General features: G+C 38.2%; 1 protein-coding gene across 1 annotated transcript in view; it reads left to right on the top strand.

Moving 5' to 3' along the window:
• Positions 1-19,721, top strand: part of LOC150108410 (endosome/lysosome-associated apoptosis and autophagy regulator family member 2-like) — a 477,226-nt gene that overhangs the window by 450,113 nt on the left and 7,392 nt on the right. The window contains exon 17 of the mRNA XM_090390460.1: positions 6,021-6,204. Within this exon, the coding sequence (XP_090246586.1) occupies positions 6,021-6,204 (184 nt within the window). The remainder of the gene's footprint in view (positions 1-6,020; positions 6,205-19,721) is intronic.

Consider the following 19,721-nt stretch of genomic DNA (forward strand, 5'->3'; position numbering starts at 1 on the left):
TAACTGTGTCTGATGGCCACGAAGTGACGGACTTAAATAATTTCACTATTTTATTCTTTATCCTGTTTGTTGGGTTATAGTTTACCAGCTGATAGGTGCTGTTATCGGAGACTAGTTGATTCATCTGATGGATGGATGTTGACCTGTCAAGGATGATAGTGGCATTGCCTTTATCCAATTTCGTTATAATTATTGTAATAATTATTTCAATAATTATAATGAAATCAGATAAAGGATTACCATGTAAGCCTAAAAGAAAGGATTAACAACATTATCAGTAACTGACACAAATTCCTTACATTTTTTGTCATTTTGATATTTGTTTTACTATTGGTCCTATAAAGTTTTTGAAGTCAGTAAATGGTTAATTGAATTTAGCTTTATAATAGGTTCTGTTAAAGAGGCACTTCAGGTTTTCTGGCCATTTAAAATTCATCTATCTGTGGAAAACAGCATATGTTTCTCAGCAATTTCTAGCCAAGTTTGTATCACAGCTTTTTTTTTTTTGTGTGAAAATTGAGCTAAAGGCCTTGTAAATCTTGTGAGTAATCTAAGACTTCTGTCTGCAGCCTTTGGATATTTTTACACATTACTGAATGAAACTTCATCTTTATAGCACAACCACTTGAATTCCTTGAGCCATTTATCTTGAAAGCATGTCTTCATTGTTTTTAGTCGACAGCGCAACAGAATTCATTTCTCCAGTGTCTTTAATATTTTCTGTTCCCTTCCTACACAAAACTTACCCAATGTGGAATCTTCTCAGATTCAACTACACCCATTATATCCCAGGCCCATCCCATTCCTATTCTGATCATCCTCATTACACACATTTACTGATAATTCCAGCATTCACTCTTCTGATAACTGTTTCCCTGTCTGTCTCACTTCCCTCCTCATTTCCCTATCCATCTTGCATTCTTGTTGTTCCATAATTATCTCTAACACTGACACTGTTCTCATTTACAGTCACTTTAGTCTCACAACTTTAGTTCCTCTGCTGTCTTGCTCATATCACCCATGTGAGTATGTTTCATCTGCTGTCATTAAGAGTACTTCTCCCACCTCCTCTTTTCTGTCCTCCTGAAGATGCTGTATTCTTCTTTTTTTGTTCTTTCCTGTATATCATCCTCAGTTAAACATATTTCATATATGTCAGTAATCTATGGGCATATCAACTCATTCAATGCCTGAAACTTGATTTCTAATACTTCTTACATTAGTGCAGATCATATGTGGAGATGGCAGTGTTTATCTTCTAAAAATTCAGTTCTTTATTCCACATACAGACACTCTAGAAGAAGAACATTCAAATTAAAAGAGCCTTAGTTGCTTCATCTGAACTTCCAAATTACCATCCACATTAGTGTATAAATGTAAAAGTCCTGTAAGTCATGTTTATATCATTACTTCCTTGTTCCACCTTACAAACTTTCCCTTCCCATCACTGTACTGTTGTTCTTCTTTAGATCTGATTCCATTCTGTTTCAGTTCACCTAACAGCAGTTGCTCCAAACACCCAGCATCAAACCCATGCAAATACAATCTATTTATCTTCTTAAACTATATCAACCTAAACCTCTCTTAAACTGACATCCTCTGGGGGGCCACATATCAGGAATTTGATGGTGATGACATTCACAGGTTTCAAAAATTTCAATTTTGCCCCATATGGCTCAGTTGTTGCATATGTTTATCATTTTTCCTTCAGATGATAGATAAATTTTGCTGCCTTATGTGAGGCTGCCATTCCACTTATTCGAAGGCTCAAGTGACTTAAAAAAGTTTTCTTTGGTTTCTGGAACGGTGTTCCCAGATTATCTAACCCTTAGCCCCTCACATACTATATGTTGCTATATGCTACAACCTTTTGTGGACAGTGGAAATAACATTAAAAAAACAAAAATTCTAATAATTTCTTGAGTGTGGTCAAGTGTTGATCAGGAATATTTTTTTTTATTTCTAGAGAAATTAAACAATGCATAAGGAGAAAAAATATGGCTGAAATAATTCTATTTAACTCAATGTTTCATCATCCATCCTGTTAGCGATGTTTTCAGAGTTAACAAAGAAATATAAGATTAACATATTGTTGGATCCTACTTGTTCTTAATCTATACCTTGGATCCGACATGATCACTATTACGATGTTCTTAACTAATTGATAAGTTATAAGTTGATTTCTAATTCAAATATAGAGAAAATTTATATTTATAGACTGCGCCACTCTATATCTGAATTAGTTCAAGAATTGAAGATAAATCAACCCTCGACTATTTCTCCTTAATATATATACTGGCCGAGTATATTTAACTTACTTAATTTACCTGCTTTGGTTCGAATATTTTATGACTGGTGCAGTAAAAGAGATTCAGGCAAAATACAACTTTTGATTAACAAAAACAAACATTTAATTTTAAAATCACAAATTTTACACTTAACTTCAAATCACTAATTAAGTTATTAGAAACACTTAAGCCTTCTTGGCAATACAGTCATGCAAACTCAGACAATGGCAATTCTGCTATCTCTACTTTACAGTCTTCTCACAGTTCCTTAAGTTCCAAATACGACAAAAATTGCAGTAACACTTCTTCACAAACAAACACTTTTAAATTTACACTTCAGCTAATTTCTGAAATAGTTACTGTTAGTATAGGGAAATTCTAGGATGAAACTCACACACTTCTCTGTACAGTAATATTAAGGTTGGAATAATCTTACCGATAATCTTTTCTCTTCCTTCCACTTATATGTAAACACCTTTTATAACTGTAAACACTTTTAACAATAAACGGCACTCATTAAATAATTCTTCTAAGTAATAACTAAATTAATCATCGGTCACTATACACATAAATAATTGTTCTTGCATGAAGTACTACCGATCACTCATGAATCAAGGCACCACACAATAAGGTTCTGTGTGTGTCCTTGAAAGGTCAGCCCTGAAATTAAATCTCAATTCAAGTATTGCTAGTCTATTTAGTAGTCACTCAGCTGTCTTCCATAGCTATAATTGTTATTCTACAACTTATTAGCTAACCGCCTCTCGACCAGTAGACTTTATTTAGTTGCTTGAGTGACTTGCCAACTCGCTATTATAGCACTGTGATTTCCGAATGCCCGATTCCAACCTAATGCCAATCCCTCTCTAATGCTTTTTCTTTTCCAACGTTCCTCGCATTTTATATCAGTTTTTCCCGCCTAAATTCTTCTCGTGATCTCTTTAACTAATTCCTTTTTAGTAAACTTTCAGCTTTCTCCCCACGTTCTGTTCCAAAAACGTGCTCGTTCACTTACATACGTTTCCATGACAACCAAACAAAATATAATAAAATTGAGGTATTGCATAACGCTAAACTTCTACAAATAGGAATAAATATAAGGAATATTTACATTTCAATTAATGCGCAGTTAAATTATCAAATACAAACTCTTATAATATTAACATAGTAATAATTAAAATAGCTTAATAATATTTAATACAGTCTTTTCATTATTAATACATATATCTTGATTAAATAATTAAATATTAGACAAAATTAAAGTAGCTATATGAATATTAAATTGTAAAATAAGTTGTTTACATTAAATAATATTTACAAGTCAAGCCTTTGTGATGGAAGATCATGTTGGATTCTGAAGCAAATAATAATTACTTTAATCTCTACATAATCAGAATCCAACAATATCATTATTGCAACTTATTAAGGACAAAAGAACCTACAGTTCTAGAGTGATTACATCTTATTAGTTAAGGATTCCAGTGATGAATTCATCCATCAAATGAAGTATTCTAGGACTATTGGTTGTTTGGTTATTACTTGGTGGCAACTAACTTAGATTATTTGTTGAAGTACTAATCTACATTGATGTAAAGGGAATACAATGTTACTTTTTTATTTGACTTTCAGTTTAATCATAATATTATCCACAATTTATATATATATATATACTTATATTTAATTAAATTTAAGTTAATTTACATAAAGGTCCAAGTTAATTTAATCACACTATCTTGCTTTCTTAACATTAGTCAGTCAAGTTCAGTTGTTTATGTGCTTACCATTGATATAAGGACTTGTTAAGCTCACAGTTCTTTGCTAGCTCTTAATGAATATCATTGATGTGGAAGATGAAGTGGTGAGATAAATATAATTAATAAAGGTATATTTATTCTGTCAAAGCACTGCTTATTCTCAAAAATTTTTAAATAATTAGACCTGACCACTTTCCATCTACACTGTTATCCTTCATCTGCCACAACCTCCTCAAATCACTTTCTGTATCCCTTTTCTCACATTCATCTCATTCAAATTGATTGTGGCTATGGATTTTGGTTGAGGACTGTTAGTTGAAGTTTAGAGGGCATGCTGCCTGGTTGATAAAGAATACACTGACATGCAGTGTATTTTTTATCAGCCAAGTAATTCGATAAGGTTATTTTCCCTGTCAACTAGTTTAAATGTGGCCTTGTTGATAAGGCCACTTCTGGACTACTGCACATAGATATAATTGCCTGCAGGACTTAGTGATGAGGAAGTGGTGGAGAAGATCCAGAAATGACTTAGGTCTATATGATAGATTGATGGTCTGAGGATGGATTAAATGTTTGTGGGTTAGAAAGGCTAGTTGACAGAGGGAATTATGATAGAAACATGTAAGTTATTAAAGGGGTTTTATAGGATTGACAGAAGAATTTTTGCAATACCTGACAGGAAGGGCGAGAACAATTTGTCACACTTGAAAATTGTGCATGTATGTGGCTAGCAGAGACATGAGGACAAGTTTTTTTAGTTGGAAAGTGATGGATGGGAGAAAATATTTGTTAATATTTTTAATTTGTTAATTTTTTGTCAGTGAATGAGTTCAAGAAGTATGACAGTATTGTGTGAACAATGCTTTTTATAGGTCAAGAACAATGAGTCTTTGCTTCCATGAAGAAGCCTAAGTAATTCATCCCAATGTTCCACTTAGAAAACATCTTATGTGCACCCTTCAGTTTTTGTACATCAATTTTTGAGTAACATAATAATAATAATAATATAGTAATATAATAATATTCCTAATTTATCAGTAGGTTTTTTTTCTCCTGGAGACTGATTTTTCATCCTGTAAACTCAAGAAAATCAACCATAGAACACGCGCTATCTCAGACAATTATATACTGCATTAAGGTATCTGATGTCAGCACTTGTCTGCCTCTCTTCATCAGATGCCATTTATAATTAGTGATAGTCACACGCCGGCTATCTCCTGTTAGCTTCTGATGGAGATTGAATTATCCACTCAGTCTCTAAAAAAGTTAGATAGAGCTAAAGCACATTGCCTACTCCCTAAGGGAATAAAAGGCATTAGTGTATTTATTTATTCATTTATATAATTTACCTCTCAGCTGTACTTAAATACAATACAGCTTATTATTTTTAAATTGCTTTCTTATTCTGGCCATTGTTAACCTATAAAAATAATTTAATATTCATATGACTATATGTAATATCATTATTAATATTTATATTGTTGTGCATTCCTCATATTAGTGGAACCTCCATATCTCAGTTGATATAGACAATATTCTTTGGTTGGTTAGTTGTAATTAGAATGCAAGGAACTTTTCAACTGAATGTGAGTTAGCTGCTCCATATGAAAGTGGATGATTTCTTCTTCTTCTCCTTCTTATTATTATATGATTTCTCCATGGCGTCCTTTACAAGACACCTTTAAACCACACATTACCACTGTCTGCACTGTGCCATCTATCACCTACTCCTACCGGAAACTGTGTTTCCATCTCACAAACAAACACACTAGCCAGAAGAGTATGCAATTAGTGTTATAGCTTTAGTTGCTTTGATCATAATTCCAACCAACTCAGTTCATCCTAGTCCTGATATCAGTATTATTTGGAATACCAGTGTACTGAGTATTTAAAATCTTTAGAAATTTAATGTTCAAAATTGAAAATTCATTTTTCATTTCAGAATGATAGACATCATAGCTGTTTCATTGCCTTTCAGATTAGAATATAAATATATGAAATTGGTGCAGTCTAGTTCTGCCAAAGAAGGGGAATTACCTGCTGCTGAAAGTTGTGCTATTGATGATGATGATGATGATGAACAGTATGATAGTGTTGCCTTTACTGAAAAAGGACAAAGTTTATTGGGTAAATTTAGAACTCTTCGAGTAGGAAACAGTCAGGTATGGATTTTTTATGGTATCTTGTTTTCATTGCAAATTCAAGCACCTCTTTTTTAAATATATGCTTGACTAAGCTGTTTTTGTCTGCAAATGGGGTTTTTGTGTCTTCTGTGATTAATTCTCATAAATTATTTACTTTAACCTCGGTATTTGGTTTGTATTAATAATAGCTAATAATTATTAATATAAACCGATTAATTACTTGGACCGTACAAACCAAATAACGAGGTTAAAGTAAATAATTTATGAGAATTAATCAATGAACCGGTAAATATTAATACTTCCCAACTATTGTCGGTAAATGTAATGATACCAAGACATTGAAAAAATGTTATCCACATGGCTTGATACAAATAAAACAACAAAATGGTTGGAAGGGATAAAATTTATTCAATTTATGAAAAGCAGAGCACATCACTCTGGAAGAGATTGCAGTCCCTATGAAGCTATGCTTGGCTATAAAGCTAAGGTAGGTTTGAAAACATACTTACCAGTCAATACCTTGTCAGAAATCACAAGTGAAGAATATCTTGAGATGATATTAAAAGATCAAACTAATAAGGATGTTTAATGTCAGAAGATAATCTCAGAGAGGGAAAGCAGTATTAGGATAGAGAACGGAGACAATGTAGAAGTGGAAATAGATGATACGAGTGAAGACTTATCTGTTGGAGATCCAAACAAAAACAGAAATAAAAGTGTTAGCCAAATCGAAGGAACACAACATTCTTCTGAAATAGGAACGATCGACAAGGAAGATAACAAAATAAAAAATATAACTAATGTTGAATTAGAAAATAATGATAAAAGTAAGGAAGGTACTTCTTTTGCAAATTCAAGAATCTCGAAACTCTGCTAAGCAGTCACTTAAGAAGCAAGCTGAAAAAATGTTAAGGCTTTCAATGACTAAATTTCCAATTGCAAATGTAGGAGAAAATGTTCGGATAAGAATTCCAGATACAGATAGGGCTAAGACCAATAACCGGAATATTATAGCTGTTATAATTTCTATTGAGAATGAAAACCTATATAAATTAGGTACAAAATATGGTATTTTAAATCAACTCTATTTGGGGAATGAATTTACCATTTGTAAGGAAACTTTTATTTCAGTTAATGAAGTTCCTTATATTCAGATAAGTCTAAGACAATGTGCCCACAAAAATTCTAATTTAGGTGGTCAAGGTTTCCAATATTGCAGTTGTACAGCCCATTGTAACTCAAATCACTGCAAATGTAAAAAGTCAGAAATCCTTTGTAATTCCAAGTGCCACAGAGGTCTTTCCTGCAAAAATGAGTAATTTGTTTTTAATCGGACAACAATATAATCGTATAATGAGGATTTTATCTCCTATTTTTTCTGCTATTAAATAAAATATTTTTTATAAAACATGTTTTTATTACATTTACCAGACTCCTCTAGGAATTATTAATAATTACCGGTTCATGTGATTAATTCTTGTAAATTATTCACTTTAACCTCGTTATTTGGTTTGTATTAATCTTCTGCTTCTTTCACTATGTGTTATTCCTGCTTCCTATGCAGGGTCTGCGTGTTACTTAGATGCGACTACTTGTTACTCCCAACCGACCTATCGCCTGATCTGCCGCTGGGGGGATATATTTTTGGCTGTAGAGGCGTATGTTCACGGGACCGGTTTGCCTGCTTGCGGGATGATAAACTCCAGATAAACTGGCAGAAAAACCCTACTGCCCAAGACCGACTAACTTGACTATGCCTGAGGAAGATCCTCAAGTTCCTCACATCTTCGAGAGGAATCGAACCAGGGACACTCCTTTCCCAGGCATATGGTTGCGAAGCGCAACGTCACTAGCCGGTAATTATTAATAATAACCAGATTTATTACTTTATCCATAACATATATATATATATGTTTGATTGAAGATTAGTCGGTTTGATACATACATACATACATACATCTTCAAGGCCCACTCTTCCTAATTGGGTTGTGGGGGCAAAAGCTGCAAGACGAACTTCCAATAGTCACGATCCTCTGCCACCAAGCTCAGGTGTTCTGGTGTGATTCCCAAACGTGTCCACCCAAGGTTTTGGATATAATCTATCCAGCGAGTCTTTGGCCTTCCACGTGGCCTCCCACCACCTCTGGCTTGGCAAAGAGGGCCTTCTGAGGGAGCCTCTCTTGTGGCATTCTGACCAGGTGCCCGTACCAGCGTAACTGTGATCTCTCAACACGGAGAAGCAGCGGTTGAGTATTGAGGGTTTCCCGAATTGCAGAGCTTCTGACTGTCGAGTTTTGTTAGCCCTGCAACCCCTCAAAGGAACCTCATTTCAGCCGCTTGGATTCGTGTCCGCATTCTTTCGGTCATTACCCAATTCTCATGACCATAGGTGAGGATGGGGACATAGACTGTATTGAAGACAGCCAGCTTTGCCTTCTGGCTTAACTCCCACTTCAATACTTCCGAACGGCCAAGCTCCCGCAATATTGCGCTTGCTAAGCCAATTCGAGTATCTAGCTCTACGTCCCATTTTCCATCATTCATGAATATGGACACAAGGTATTTAAACTTCTCCACCTGTCTCATTAGGACTCCACTTACATTTAGAGTGCACTGGGATGGTTGTCTTGAGATCACAAATGTTTCAGTTTTGGCCACACTGATCTTCATTCTGGCGTCTGCACAAACAGCTACAAACCTATCCAGAGTCCGCTGGAGATCATCTGTGGAAGAGCTAAGCAGAACTAGGTCATCTGCAAAAAGCAGACATCCAATGCTACATTTTCCAATTCTGACGCACTCACTGCCTCAGCTGTGCCTATCAATCCAGTCAATAAATATTATGAAAAGGAGGGGTGATAAAACACACCCTTGGCGGAGGCCAACGGAGACTGTGAAAGGTTCAGACTTTGTGCTGTTTACCCTGACACAAAACTCTGGGCATTCATACAGGGACTTGATGGCAGCTAATAGTTGACTATCCACTCCATACTCCTGTACTACTTGCCAAAGCTTATCCCGAGGAATCCAGTCATACGCCTTCTCCAAGTCCACAAAACATGTGTAGACATTCTTGGCATATTCCCAAGATTTCTCAAAGACTTGCCTTAAAGTGAAGATTTGGTCAGTTGTGCTTCTATCAGGATGAAAGCCACATTGTTCTTCCTGGAACTTTGACTCAACTATGCTCCTGCACCGTCTTTCCAAGCACTTAGCATACACTTTTCCAGGCAGGCTGAGCAGAGAGATGCCACGATAGTTACTGCAATCCTTCTGGTCTCCCTTCTTAAAGACTGGTATTATTATGCCTGTCGGCCATTGCTTTGGTGCTCGCCCAGATATCCAAGCAGCCTGACACACTCGAGTCAGCCAGAGAACACCGTCTCGATTTAAGGCTTTTAGCATTTCGGGCCGAATTTCATCATCGCCAGCAGCCTTGCCCGATTTTAGCGATTTTATTGCTAAATGGACCTCTTCTGCTGTGAGACTAGTCATTGCCCCGATCTGCACCTCTTGGATGTCCACAACTGCTGGGCTACCTGGGTTAAGAAGGCTCTCTAAGTATTCCCTCCATCTGTGGAGGATATCCTTCTCGGTTGTTAAAATTGCACCATCAGAAGCTTTAATTATCCTTGCCGTGCACGATTTCCTCCCTCGAAGGCGGCGGATGATCTGCCAGAATGCTTTGTTTGCATTTGCATAGGATGAATCTAATCTTTCCCAAAAGGATTCCCAAGCCTTCTGCTTTGCTGTCTTTACTGCCTTAGCAGCAGCTTTTCGTGCCTCAGCATACTGCAAACACATCTCAGGTGACCTGACTCTAAGCCATGTTAGGTAGGACTCCTTTTTTGCCCGGACAGTTTTTTGGACTTCTTGGTTCCACCAAGGTGGCCTTTTCTCACTGCCCGTTGCCACGCCGAGCCGCTTTCTGCCACACCATGAGAGTGCAGAGGCAGTGACAGCTGTTCTGAACAGCTTCCATTCCTCCTCAACATCTGCAGTATGCTTGGGAATCTCTTTGAACCTGGAGGAAATTTCATCTGCAAAATTCTTCCTCACAGCCTCATTTTCCAATGCCTCCCATTTCACGCGGTATAGCTGCTTAGGCCTACCAGCATTGATGGTAGCATCTGGTTTCTGAAGCCGTAGAGTGCACACAACAAGATGGTGGTCGGTTGACAGCTCTGCCCCTCTTCTCACACGAACGTCCAACACTGAGGAAAATAGGTCTGCTGAGACTATAAAGTCAATCAGAGACCTTTGTTCTAGTGTATCCCTGTACCAGGTATACTTATGGACTTCTTGGTGATGGAAGAAGGTATTCATTATGGACAAGCTGTTAGTACAGCAGAAGTCCAATAATTTCAACCCATTCGCATTAAGGTCAGGGGCACCGTTCCTCCCAACCACACCCCTCCATGTCTGGTCATCTGTTCCAACATATGCATTGAAGTCGCCCATTAGCAGGACTGATGGGCGACTTCAATGCATATGTTGAAGTCGCCCATTAGCAGGACTGATTCCATGTCTGCCACCCTATCAAAAGCAGCATCCACTTCCTCTAGGAAGGCAGAGTATTTTGACTCTAGATTAGGTGCATATGCTTGCACCACAGCCAAATCATGGTTTTTCATCTGAAGCCTTAACACACATACCCATCCCCCCAATGGGATCCACTCAGCAACACAGTCTGACAGCTGGGGGCTTGTGAGTATCTCCACACCCGCCTGAGCAGACATTGTCGGGCTCACACCAGAGTAGTGGAGCTTCCACCCCTTATCCAGATCGACAGTTCCAGAGCCTCTCCTCTTGGTCGAAGAAAGCCCGACTAAATCTAGCCGGTAACGCTTGGCTTCCTCAACCAGTTCCAACTCCTTCCCTGTCAGAGAGAAGATGTTCCAGTTGCTTAAAGCTATAGTCTGATGTCGTTTTCGTTGCCATTTCCGTCCTTTTGCAGAACCATTTCTTTGCACTGCCCCTAAACACCTCCCCAAACGGGGGACGGGCCCATTGATGAAGTTTCCTCTAGCAGAGTGCTGAGGAGTGGTGTCTAAGGGAGACTGTAACATATTTAGTCGGTTTGATATCATATTTAAATTTTTTTTAATAATTAGAATCAAGGTTTAAATAAAAAAAACTTTAATTACACTACCAGTTTCGTTTAAATCTAGACTTCATGAGGTCTGAGATAAACATATAAATACCAGCAACCAATCTAAAAAAATTAGTTTTTTTAAAACATAGAGTAACGTATGTCTAACACTGAAAAGAATAAAGGCTAGAGTTGAAATGGAAGAGACCTTATATGCATGAATGCGTATAAGGTCTCGATAGCGCCAATATTTAATGGTTGAGCTGTGAGAGTCTGGTAGGCTGTAGCTTAGGTTGTTATTAGTATGGACAGGATTGATAACTATTTCCTGAGACTCTAAAATTCTTCTCTCTAACTCGTCACAACATCGGTGTACATTGACAGTTTCTTCCCAAAGAATTTGATGTGGAAAACCTTCATCATTTGAGTTCGCTGAAAATAACACATGACTGGACAAGGCACTGGCTCAAGTTCTGTTGTAGGTAATGTCTCTCTGGTGTTCCTCTAAAAGGAGTACAATAGATTTTCCATTTGTTCGAAGCATGGCTTACCGCATTCGCAAAGAATCTTATAAACACCAGGATATTTAAGATTATTGTATTTAGTTTTAGGATGACTTAAGATGGAACAAAGTTTAGATAGGGTTGTGCAGAACATCTTGATATTATATTTCTTCAGAATTTTAGCCAATTTTGTGGATAAAGAACTGATATATGGCAAAGAAATGCTGCCCTTAGAAGTAGTGATGTCTTCATACTGTCATGGATGGGGGCTGAAACTGTCAACATACACCGATATTGTGACAAGTTAGAGAGAAGAATTTTAGAGGCTAAGGAGATAGTTATCAATCCCGTCCATATTAATAACAACCTTAGCTACAGCTCAATCATTCAATATTGGCACTCTCGAGACCTTATACGTGCATGTGCATAATGATACAGTCAGAGTTCATTCTTCTATTTAAACTCTAGCCTTTATTCTTTTCAGTATTAGATGCGTTACTCTATGTTTTAAAAAAAATCCAGTTCATTTAGATTAGTTACTGGTATTTATATGTTTATCTCACACCTGATGAAGTCGACGAAATTAGTAGTGTAATTAAAGTTTTTTATTTAAACCTCGGTTCTATTCATTAAAATTTTTTAAATATATATACGTATATTATACTTTATTTATTTATTTATTATTATTTTATTTTAAATTATAATTTTTCCCACCAGAGGTCAGGCTAGGGTAAATGATTAACAACCATTTAGATTCATCTTACTTTTGTGTATTGTATTTTCATCTAGCTTGTGTCCTGTACAGATGTATGTTTTTCTGATGATGACTGCAACATAGAAGTCAAAACATCAAATGTTACTTTCTTAATGTTAAGTAAAGTAATTTTTCTAACACATGTGTTGTGTCTCCATAAATTCTTCACTATGAAAAGAAGGATAAAACTAAATATTAAATGTATTCAGAAATCACAATCAAGGGGAAAATTACCATTTTACCATTGATAACCTGAAATTTAAGTGTCCCCCTCCTTCAGATATCTTTGAACATAAATAGATTACTTGAGATAATAAAATTAGTACAGAAATAAAAGCTAGAATTCATGCCTCCAATAGATCATGTCATTTATATTGTCCACAATTTTATCTTGCAAGAGTTAAAACAGAAATATGTAAGACAATCATTAGACCTATTGTTTTATATGAAGAAGAAACCTGGAGTATAACAGACCAAGTGTTGTAGATCTTTGAAAATAAATCATCAGAAAAGTCTGGACCTGTAAAAGATGACACAACAGGTGAATGGAGAAGAAGACATAATCAAGAACTATGTGAATTCTATAGATTCCCACTTCTAGTTGATGAGATTAGAGCATACACATTGAGATGGCATGGACCTGTGGAAAGAATGGGTGTGGAGAGAATGGCCAAACAATCATTCAAGATCAAGCCTGATGGAAAGCAACCTAACGGTAGACTGTGGATGCCTTGGCACATCCAAAAATCCTTAGATGTTCAGCAAGCTAAAGAAGAAGAAGAAGAACTTGAGTTTTCTGGGGGGGGGGGGACTACTTAAGATAGATTCTCTTACCTAGCCAGAGGTGTATAAATGCCATGGCATTGGGTAGCTTCCAAGATGCCAGTGATAGCATATTTTGCCAGCAATTGGAATTGTTACAATTAAAAAAATGTGTAGCTATGAATTTGCAAAGGGTGCCACTGTACCTAGCAATATATCATTTTATGAAACAATCATATGTAGACAAAAATAGCTCTGTTTAGTCTTTAATTAATCTATTGACATAGTAGTGTTCGATGACTAATACTTCCGTCCACACTCCTTCTATTGACAAAAAAAATAGTACCAGATAATTCCCATTTCATTAGCTAAGGAAGATAAAATAAGCTCTCATCTACAAGACTTCTCACAAACATAACCTGAGGATATAAGTCACTAATGAAGAAGATATTTACTTGAGAGAAACACAGCTATTTTGTAGATATTATTATTATTATTATTATCCAGGCCTCCATGGAGTCAAAAGACTCATCGTGGGAGGTCCTTCCTAAGAAACACAAAGTCTATCAAGACTCATCGAGGGGAGACCCCCCCCTAAGAAACACAAAGTCTATCATACCACTCCTTAAACTCATTGACTGTTCTCGCTCTCACCACTCCATCAGGCAATGCATTCCATGGTTCAACCACCCTGATTGCAAAGAAACCACTCCTCACCCTCTTGCAAACAGTTTCCTTTCATAACTTCCAGGGATGGCCTCTTTTCATCACTCCTTCCCGCTGTTCAACCAAGCGAAAGACCTCCCCAGTGTTAACCCTGTAACCACCTCTCAACAGTTTAAAAGTCTCAATCATATCACCTCTCCTTCTTCTATCCACGAAACTCTGCAGTCCACATTCCCTCAGCCGATCCTCATAACTAACATACAGTCCTGAAGCCATCTTTGTTATCTGCCTTTGTACCCTTTCCGCAGTTAATTTATCCCCTTCAAATCCTGGGGACCAAATATGAGAACAATAGTCAAAGTGTAGTCTGATCAGTGTCTTATACAACGGAATTATAACCCTTTTAACTCTGCAGGTCGGTGTCCTTCTCATTATTGCAGCAATCCTCTGTGTTACTTTCATCATCTTTGCAATATGTCCCCTAAATTTCAGGTTTCTATCAATCATCAACCCCAGATCTCTTGTCTCCCCTACTTCCTCCAGTATAACTCCTTCCATAGAGTATGCAGCATCCCATCGATGTTTCCAAAACCTCAAGACCTTACATTTTGCTGCATTAAACCGAAACCCCCATTTATTTGCCCATCTATCTAGCTCATAGGTTCCCAAAGTGGGCGGTACTTCCCCCCCCCCAGTGGGTGCTGAAGCCGTCTGGAGGGGGGGGCTATAGTGGGATCAGAAGCATTTGGGGGCGTTCAGTCAGTCTAGAGGTTGGTGGCTCTTTCTAGAAGAAATTAATAATATATAAATAAAAATTAATAATTTTTGTGATTTTGTATATAATGCTATGTATATAATGCATAGCATTATATACATATCTGCAAGGAGATGTGCTTTGCATTATGGGAGATACCAAGACAAGTGATGAGGGCTTAATCCATCATTACCACGAGCAGCCTCAGTCCTGAAGATACTTCAGGTGCAAACTTTGTTTGCTTACACTCAGATAAAGGATTAAACTAAATTTATTATAGTCTAACTAAGTGGAAAAAAAACTTCCAACATCTTTCTCTAAATCCAGAGTAATTTAATAATAATACGAGACATCTTTATTCATATAAAGATGTCTCATACAACTCGTATAGGTAAATATGACTTCTCCATTGCTTCCACCTTAGTATTACCACCTCTGGGTCTGGCTTCCACTGACGAGACTTCAATAAAGGTTGAAACTGGTCTGGGTAGTGGCCCTGCCCTTAATGCATAGCATTATATATATGTGTCTGCCAGGAGATGTGCTTTGAATTATGGGAGATACTAAGAATGATGAGAGCTTAGTCCACCTTTACCACAAGTTGCCTCAGTCCTGATGATACTTCAGGCACAAACTTTGTTTGCTTACACTTGGATAAAGGATTAAACTAAATTTATTATAATCTAACCAAGTGGGAAAAAAACTTCCAACAGGGTGAGGAGTGGTTTCTTTGCATGGAGGGTGGTGGAACCGTGGAATGCATTGCCTGATAGAGTGGTGAGAGCAAGAATGGTCAATGAGTTAAAGGAGTGGTATGATAGACTTTGTGTTTCCTAGGAAGGACCTCCCACGATGAGTCTCTTGACTCCACGGATGCCTGAATAATAATAATAATAATAGTAAAACTACCATATTTGCAAATAAATTAATAAAATCAGTTAATAGAGAAAATAAAAAAATAATATATACATGCATTGTAGGCATACTCCAGTCTGCAGTATGTACATTTTGGTCAAGTTTACAGAAGGATATTTTACCTTCATTCTATGAAATGGTCAATTTTTATCCACTGTCTGCTGACATGCTTATTTTTTTATTAGTATTGCATACTTGCAAACAAGTATTACAAAAGTACCTTGTAATACTTTGCCAGTACTTGTTAAAATTTTTGTTACCTTTTAATATTAACAAGTCATTTTGCTGGACAAGAAATTAATTCTAATTTCATTGCCATTTTACCTTCACAGAAGCATACAGAAGTATATTCCTGATTGATACAGATATATATATATATAGAGAGAGAGAGAGAGGATGATGTCACATCAAGTTGTAACCCATAATACCGGCCTGGTTGGCCGAGTGGTTATCGCATCCACTCTCCAGCCAAAAAAGGCTGCAGGTTCGAATCCCGCCGTGGGCATGGATGTTTGTCAGTGAAAATACTAGTGGTGGTAATCGGCAATAGATGGCATTGGTGTAAATGATGAAGGTAGTTGCGGTTGGTGGAGTGGTGGAGACGGAGAGTTGTTGAGTAGGTACCCTCCCTCAGTGAGTCTTTGTACTCCCTGGAGGTGTTATGTAATAATAATAATAATAATTAATTTATTGCTATGTACACTCAAAGGATGTATGGGATACTATGACAGTATTGCATGATTAAGTTCATATTATTCATTAATCAGCACTCCAATATTATCAGATCTTATATATCGGTCTTTTGGCATTCTGCCTGCATCAAAATCTGCCTAGATCTTGATCTTCCACTGAGTTTCATTCCTGCCATCTTGGCATCAAATAATGTTTTGGTAACCTCTCCTCTCCCATTCTATTTAAATGATCATAAAACCTTAGATTGGCTCTTATACATTCTGGAATGCTAACAATGTCAACTGTATTAATAATATTGTATTTTTTAATATGATTCTGCCATTGATGCCATCTGTTCACTCTCCTAATTTTTCACATAACTTTGATATATGTGGTCTCCAATCTTTAATCAAGTGTTTTATCTGTAATCCAGAGTCAGATCCATAAGTTAAAATTGGTTTGAACATTGTCACATATATACTTCTAGTTTAGTGTGTTGGCTAATTATTTCTTTTCTATATAAATTTATTCATCTGGCTACTTGCCATACCATCTTTGCTTATTCTATTGTCTATTTCTATATTTAATTTGCCATCTTCATTAAAAAGTGTGCCTACAGACATACATCTTCAAGGACCACCTTTCCTAATTGATTTGTGGAGCAGCAGCTGCAAGAGGAATTCCAATGGTCACGATCCTCTGCCACCAAACTCAGATGTTCTGTGGGACTCCCAAACATGTCCACCCAAGGTTTTGGATATAATCTATCCAGCGACTCCTTGGCTTTCCACGTGGCATCCCACCCTCTGGCTTGGCAAAGAGGGCCTTCTGAGGGAGCCTCTCTTGTGGCATTCTGACCAGGTGCCCGTACCAGCGTAACTGTGATCTCTCAACACGGAGAAGCAGCGGTTGAGTATTGAGGGTTTCCCGAATTGCAGAGCTTCTGACTGTCGAGTTTTGTTAGCCCTGCAACCCCTCAAAGGAACCTCATTTCAGCCGCTTGGATTCGTGTCCGCATTCTTTCGGTCATTACCCAATTCTCATGACCATAGGTGAGGATGGGGACATAGACTGTATTGAAGACAGCCAGCTTTGCCTTCTGGCTTAACTCCCACTTCAATACTTCCGAACGGCCAAGCTCCCGCAATATTGCGCTTGCTGAGCCAATTCGGGTATCTAGCTCTATGTCCCACTTTTCATCAATCGTGAATATGGACCCAAGGTATTTAAACTTCAACACCTGTCTCATTGGGACTCCACTTACATTTAGAGTGCACTGGGATGGTTGTCTTGAGATCACAAATGTTTCAGTTTTGGCCACACTGATCTTCATTCTGGCGTCTGCACAAACAGCTACAAACCTATCCAGGGTCCACTGGAGGTCATCTGTGGAAGAGCTAAGTAGAACTAGGTCATCTGCAAAAAGCAGATGTCCAATGCTACATCTTCCAATTCTGACACACTCGCTGCCTCGGATGTGCCTATCAATCCAGTCCATAAATATTATGAAAAGGAGGGGTGACAGAACACACCCTTGGTGGAGGTCAACAGAGACCGTGAAAGGTTCAGACTATGTGCTGTTTACCCTGACACAAAACTCCGGGCATTCATACAGGGACTTGATGGCAGCTAATAATTCACTATCCACTCTGTACTCCTGTACTACTTGGCAAAGCTTATCCCAAGGAACCGGGTAATATGCCTTCTTTAAGTCCACAAAACATGTGTAGACATTCTTGGCATATTCCCAAGATTTCTTGAAGACTTGCCTTGAAGTGAAGATTTGGTCAGTTGTGCTTCTACCAGGACGAAAGCCACATTGTTCTTCCTGTAACTTTGACTCAACTATGCTCCTGAACCTTCTTTCCAAGCACCTAGCATATACCTTCCCAGGCAGGCTGAGCAGAGAGAGAGAGATGCCACGATAGTTGCTACAATCTCTCTGGTCTCCCTTCTTGAAGACTGGTATTATTATGCCTGTCTGCCATTGCTTTGGTGTTCGCCCAGATATCCAAGCAGCCTGACACACTCGAGTCAGGCAAAGAACGACTTCTCGATTTAAGGCTTTTAGCATTTCAGGCGAATTTCATTATCACCAGCAGCCTTGCCCAATTTTAACGATTTTATTGCTAAATGGACCTCTTCTGCAGTGAGACTAGTCATCGCCCCGATCTGCACCTCTTGGATGTCCACAACTGCTGGGCCACCTGGGTTAAGAAGGCTCTCAAAGTATTCCCTCCATCTGTGGAGGATATCCTTCTCGGTTGTTAAAAGTGCACCGTCATAGGCCTTAATTGCCCTTGCTGTGCACGATTTCCTCCCTCAAAGGCGGCCAATGGTCTGCCAGAATACTTTATTAGCATTTGCATGGAATGAGTCTAATCTTTCTTCAAAAGATTCCTAAGCTTTCTGTTTTGCTGTCTTTACTGCCTCAGCAGCAGCTTTTCATGCCTCAGTGTACTGGAAATGCATCTCAGATGACCTGACCCTAAGCCATGTTAGGTAGACCTCCTTTTTTACTTGGACTGCTTTTTGGACCTCTTGGTTCCACCAAGGTGTCCTTTTCTTACTGCCCGTTGCCACGCCGATCCGCTTTCTGCCACAGCATGAGCGAAGCAGTGACAGCAGTTCTGAATAGCTCCCGCTCCTCCTCAACATCTGCAGTATGCTTGGGAATCTATTTGAACCTGGAGGAATTGTCACCTGTAAAATTCTTTCTCACAGCCTCATTTTCCAATGCCTCCCATTTCATGTGGTATAGCTGCTAAGGTCTACCAGCGTTGATGGTAATATCTGGTTTCTGAAGCTGTAGAGTGCAGACAACAAGGTGGTGGTGGTCAGTTGACAGTTCTGCCCCTTTTTTCACATGAACATCCAGCACTGAGGAAAATAGGTCTGCTGAGACTATAAATAGGTCAATCAAAGACCTTTGTTCAAGTGTATCCCTGTACCAGGTATACTTATGGACCTCTCGGTGCTGGAAGAAGGTATTCATTATGGACAAGCTGTTAGTACAGCAGAAGTCCAATAATTTCAACCCATTTGTGTTAAGGTCATGGTCTCCATTCCTCCCCCCCCCCTCTACGTCTGGTCATCTGTTCCAACATGTACTTTGAAGTCTCCTATTAGCAGGACTGATTCCATGTCTGCCACCCTGTCAAAAGCAGCATCCACTTTCTCTAGGAAGGCAGAGCATTCTGACTCCAGATTAGGTGCATAGGCTTGCACCACAACCAAGTCATGGTTTTTCATCTGGAGCCTTAACACACACATACCCCCCCCCCCCCCAATGGGATCCACTCAGCAACACAGTCTGACAGCCGGGGGGCTTGTGAGTATCCTCCCACCTGCCTAAGCAGACATTGTCGGGCTCACACCAGAGTAGTAGAGCTTCCACCCCTCATCCAGGTCGACAGT

This window comes from Typopeltis vanoorti, chromosome 3, assembly GCF_054136105.1.
Source record: "Typopeltis vanoorti isolate ZY-2024b chromosome 3, IOZ_Tvanoo_1.0, whole genome shotgun sequence".
Classification (NCBI taxonomy): Eukaryota; Metazoa; Arthropoda; class Arachnida; order Uropygi; family Thelyphonidae; genus Typopeltis; species Typopeltis vanoorti.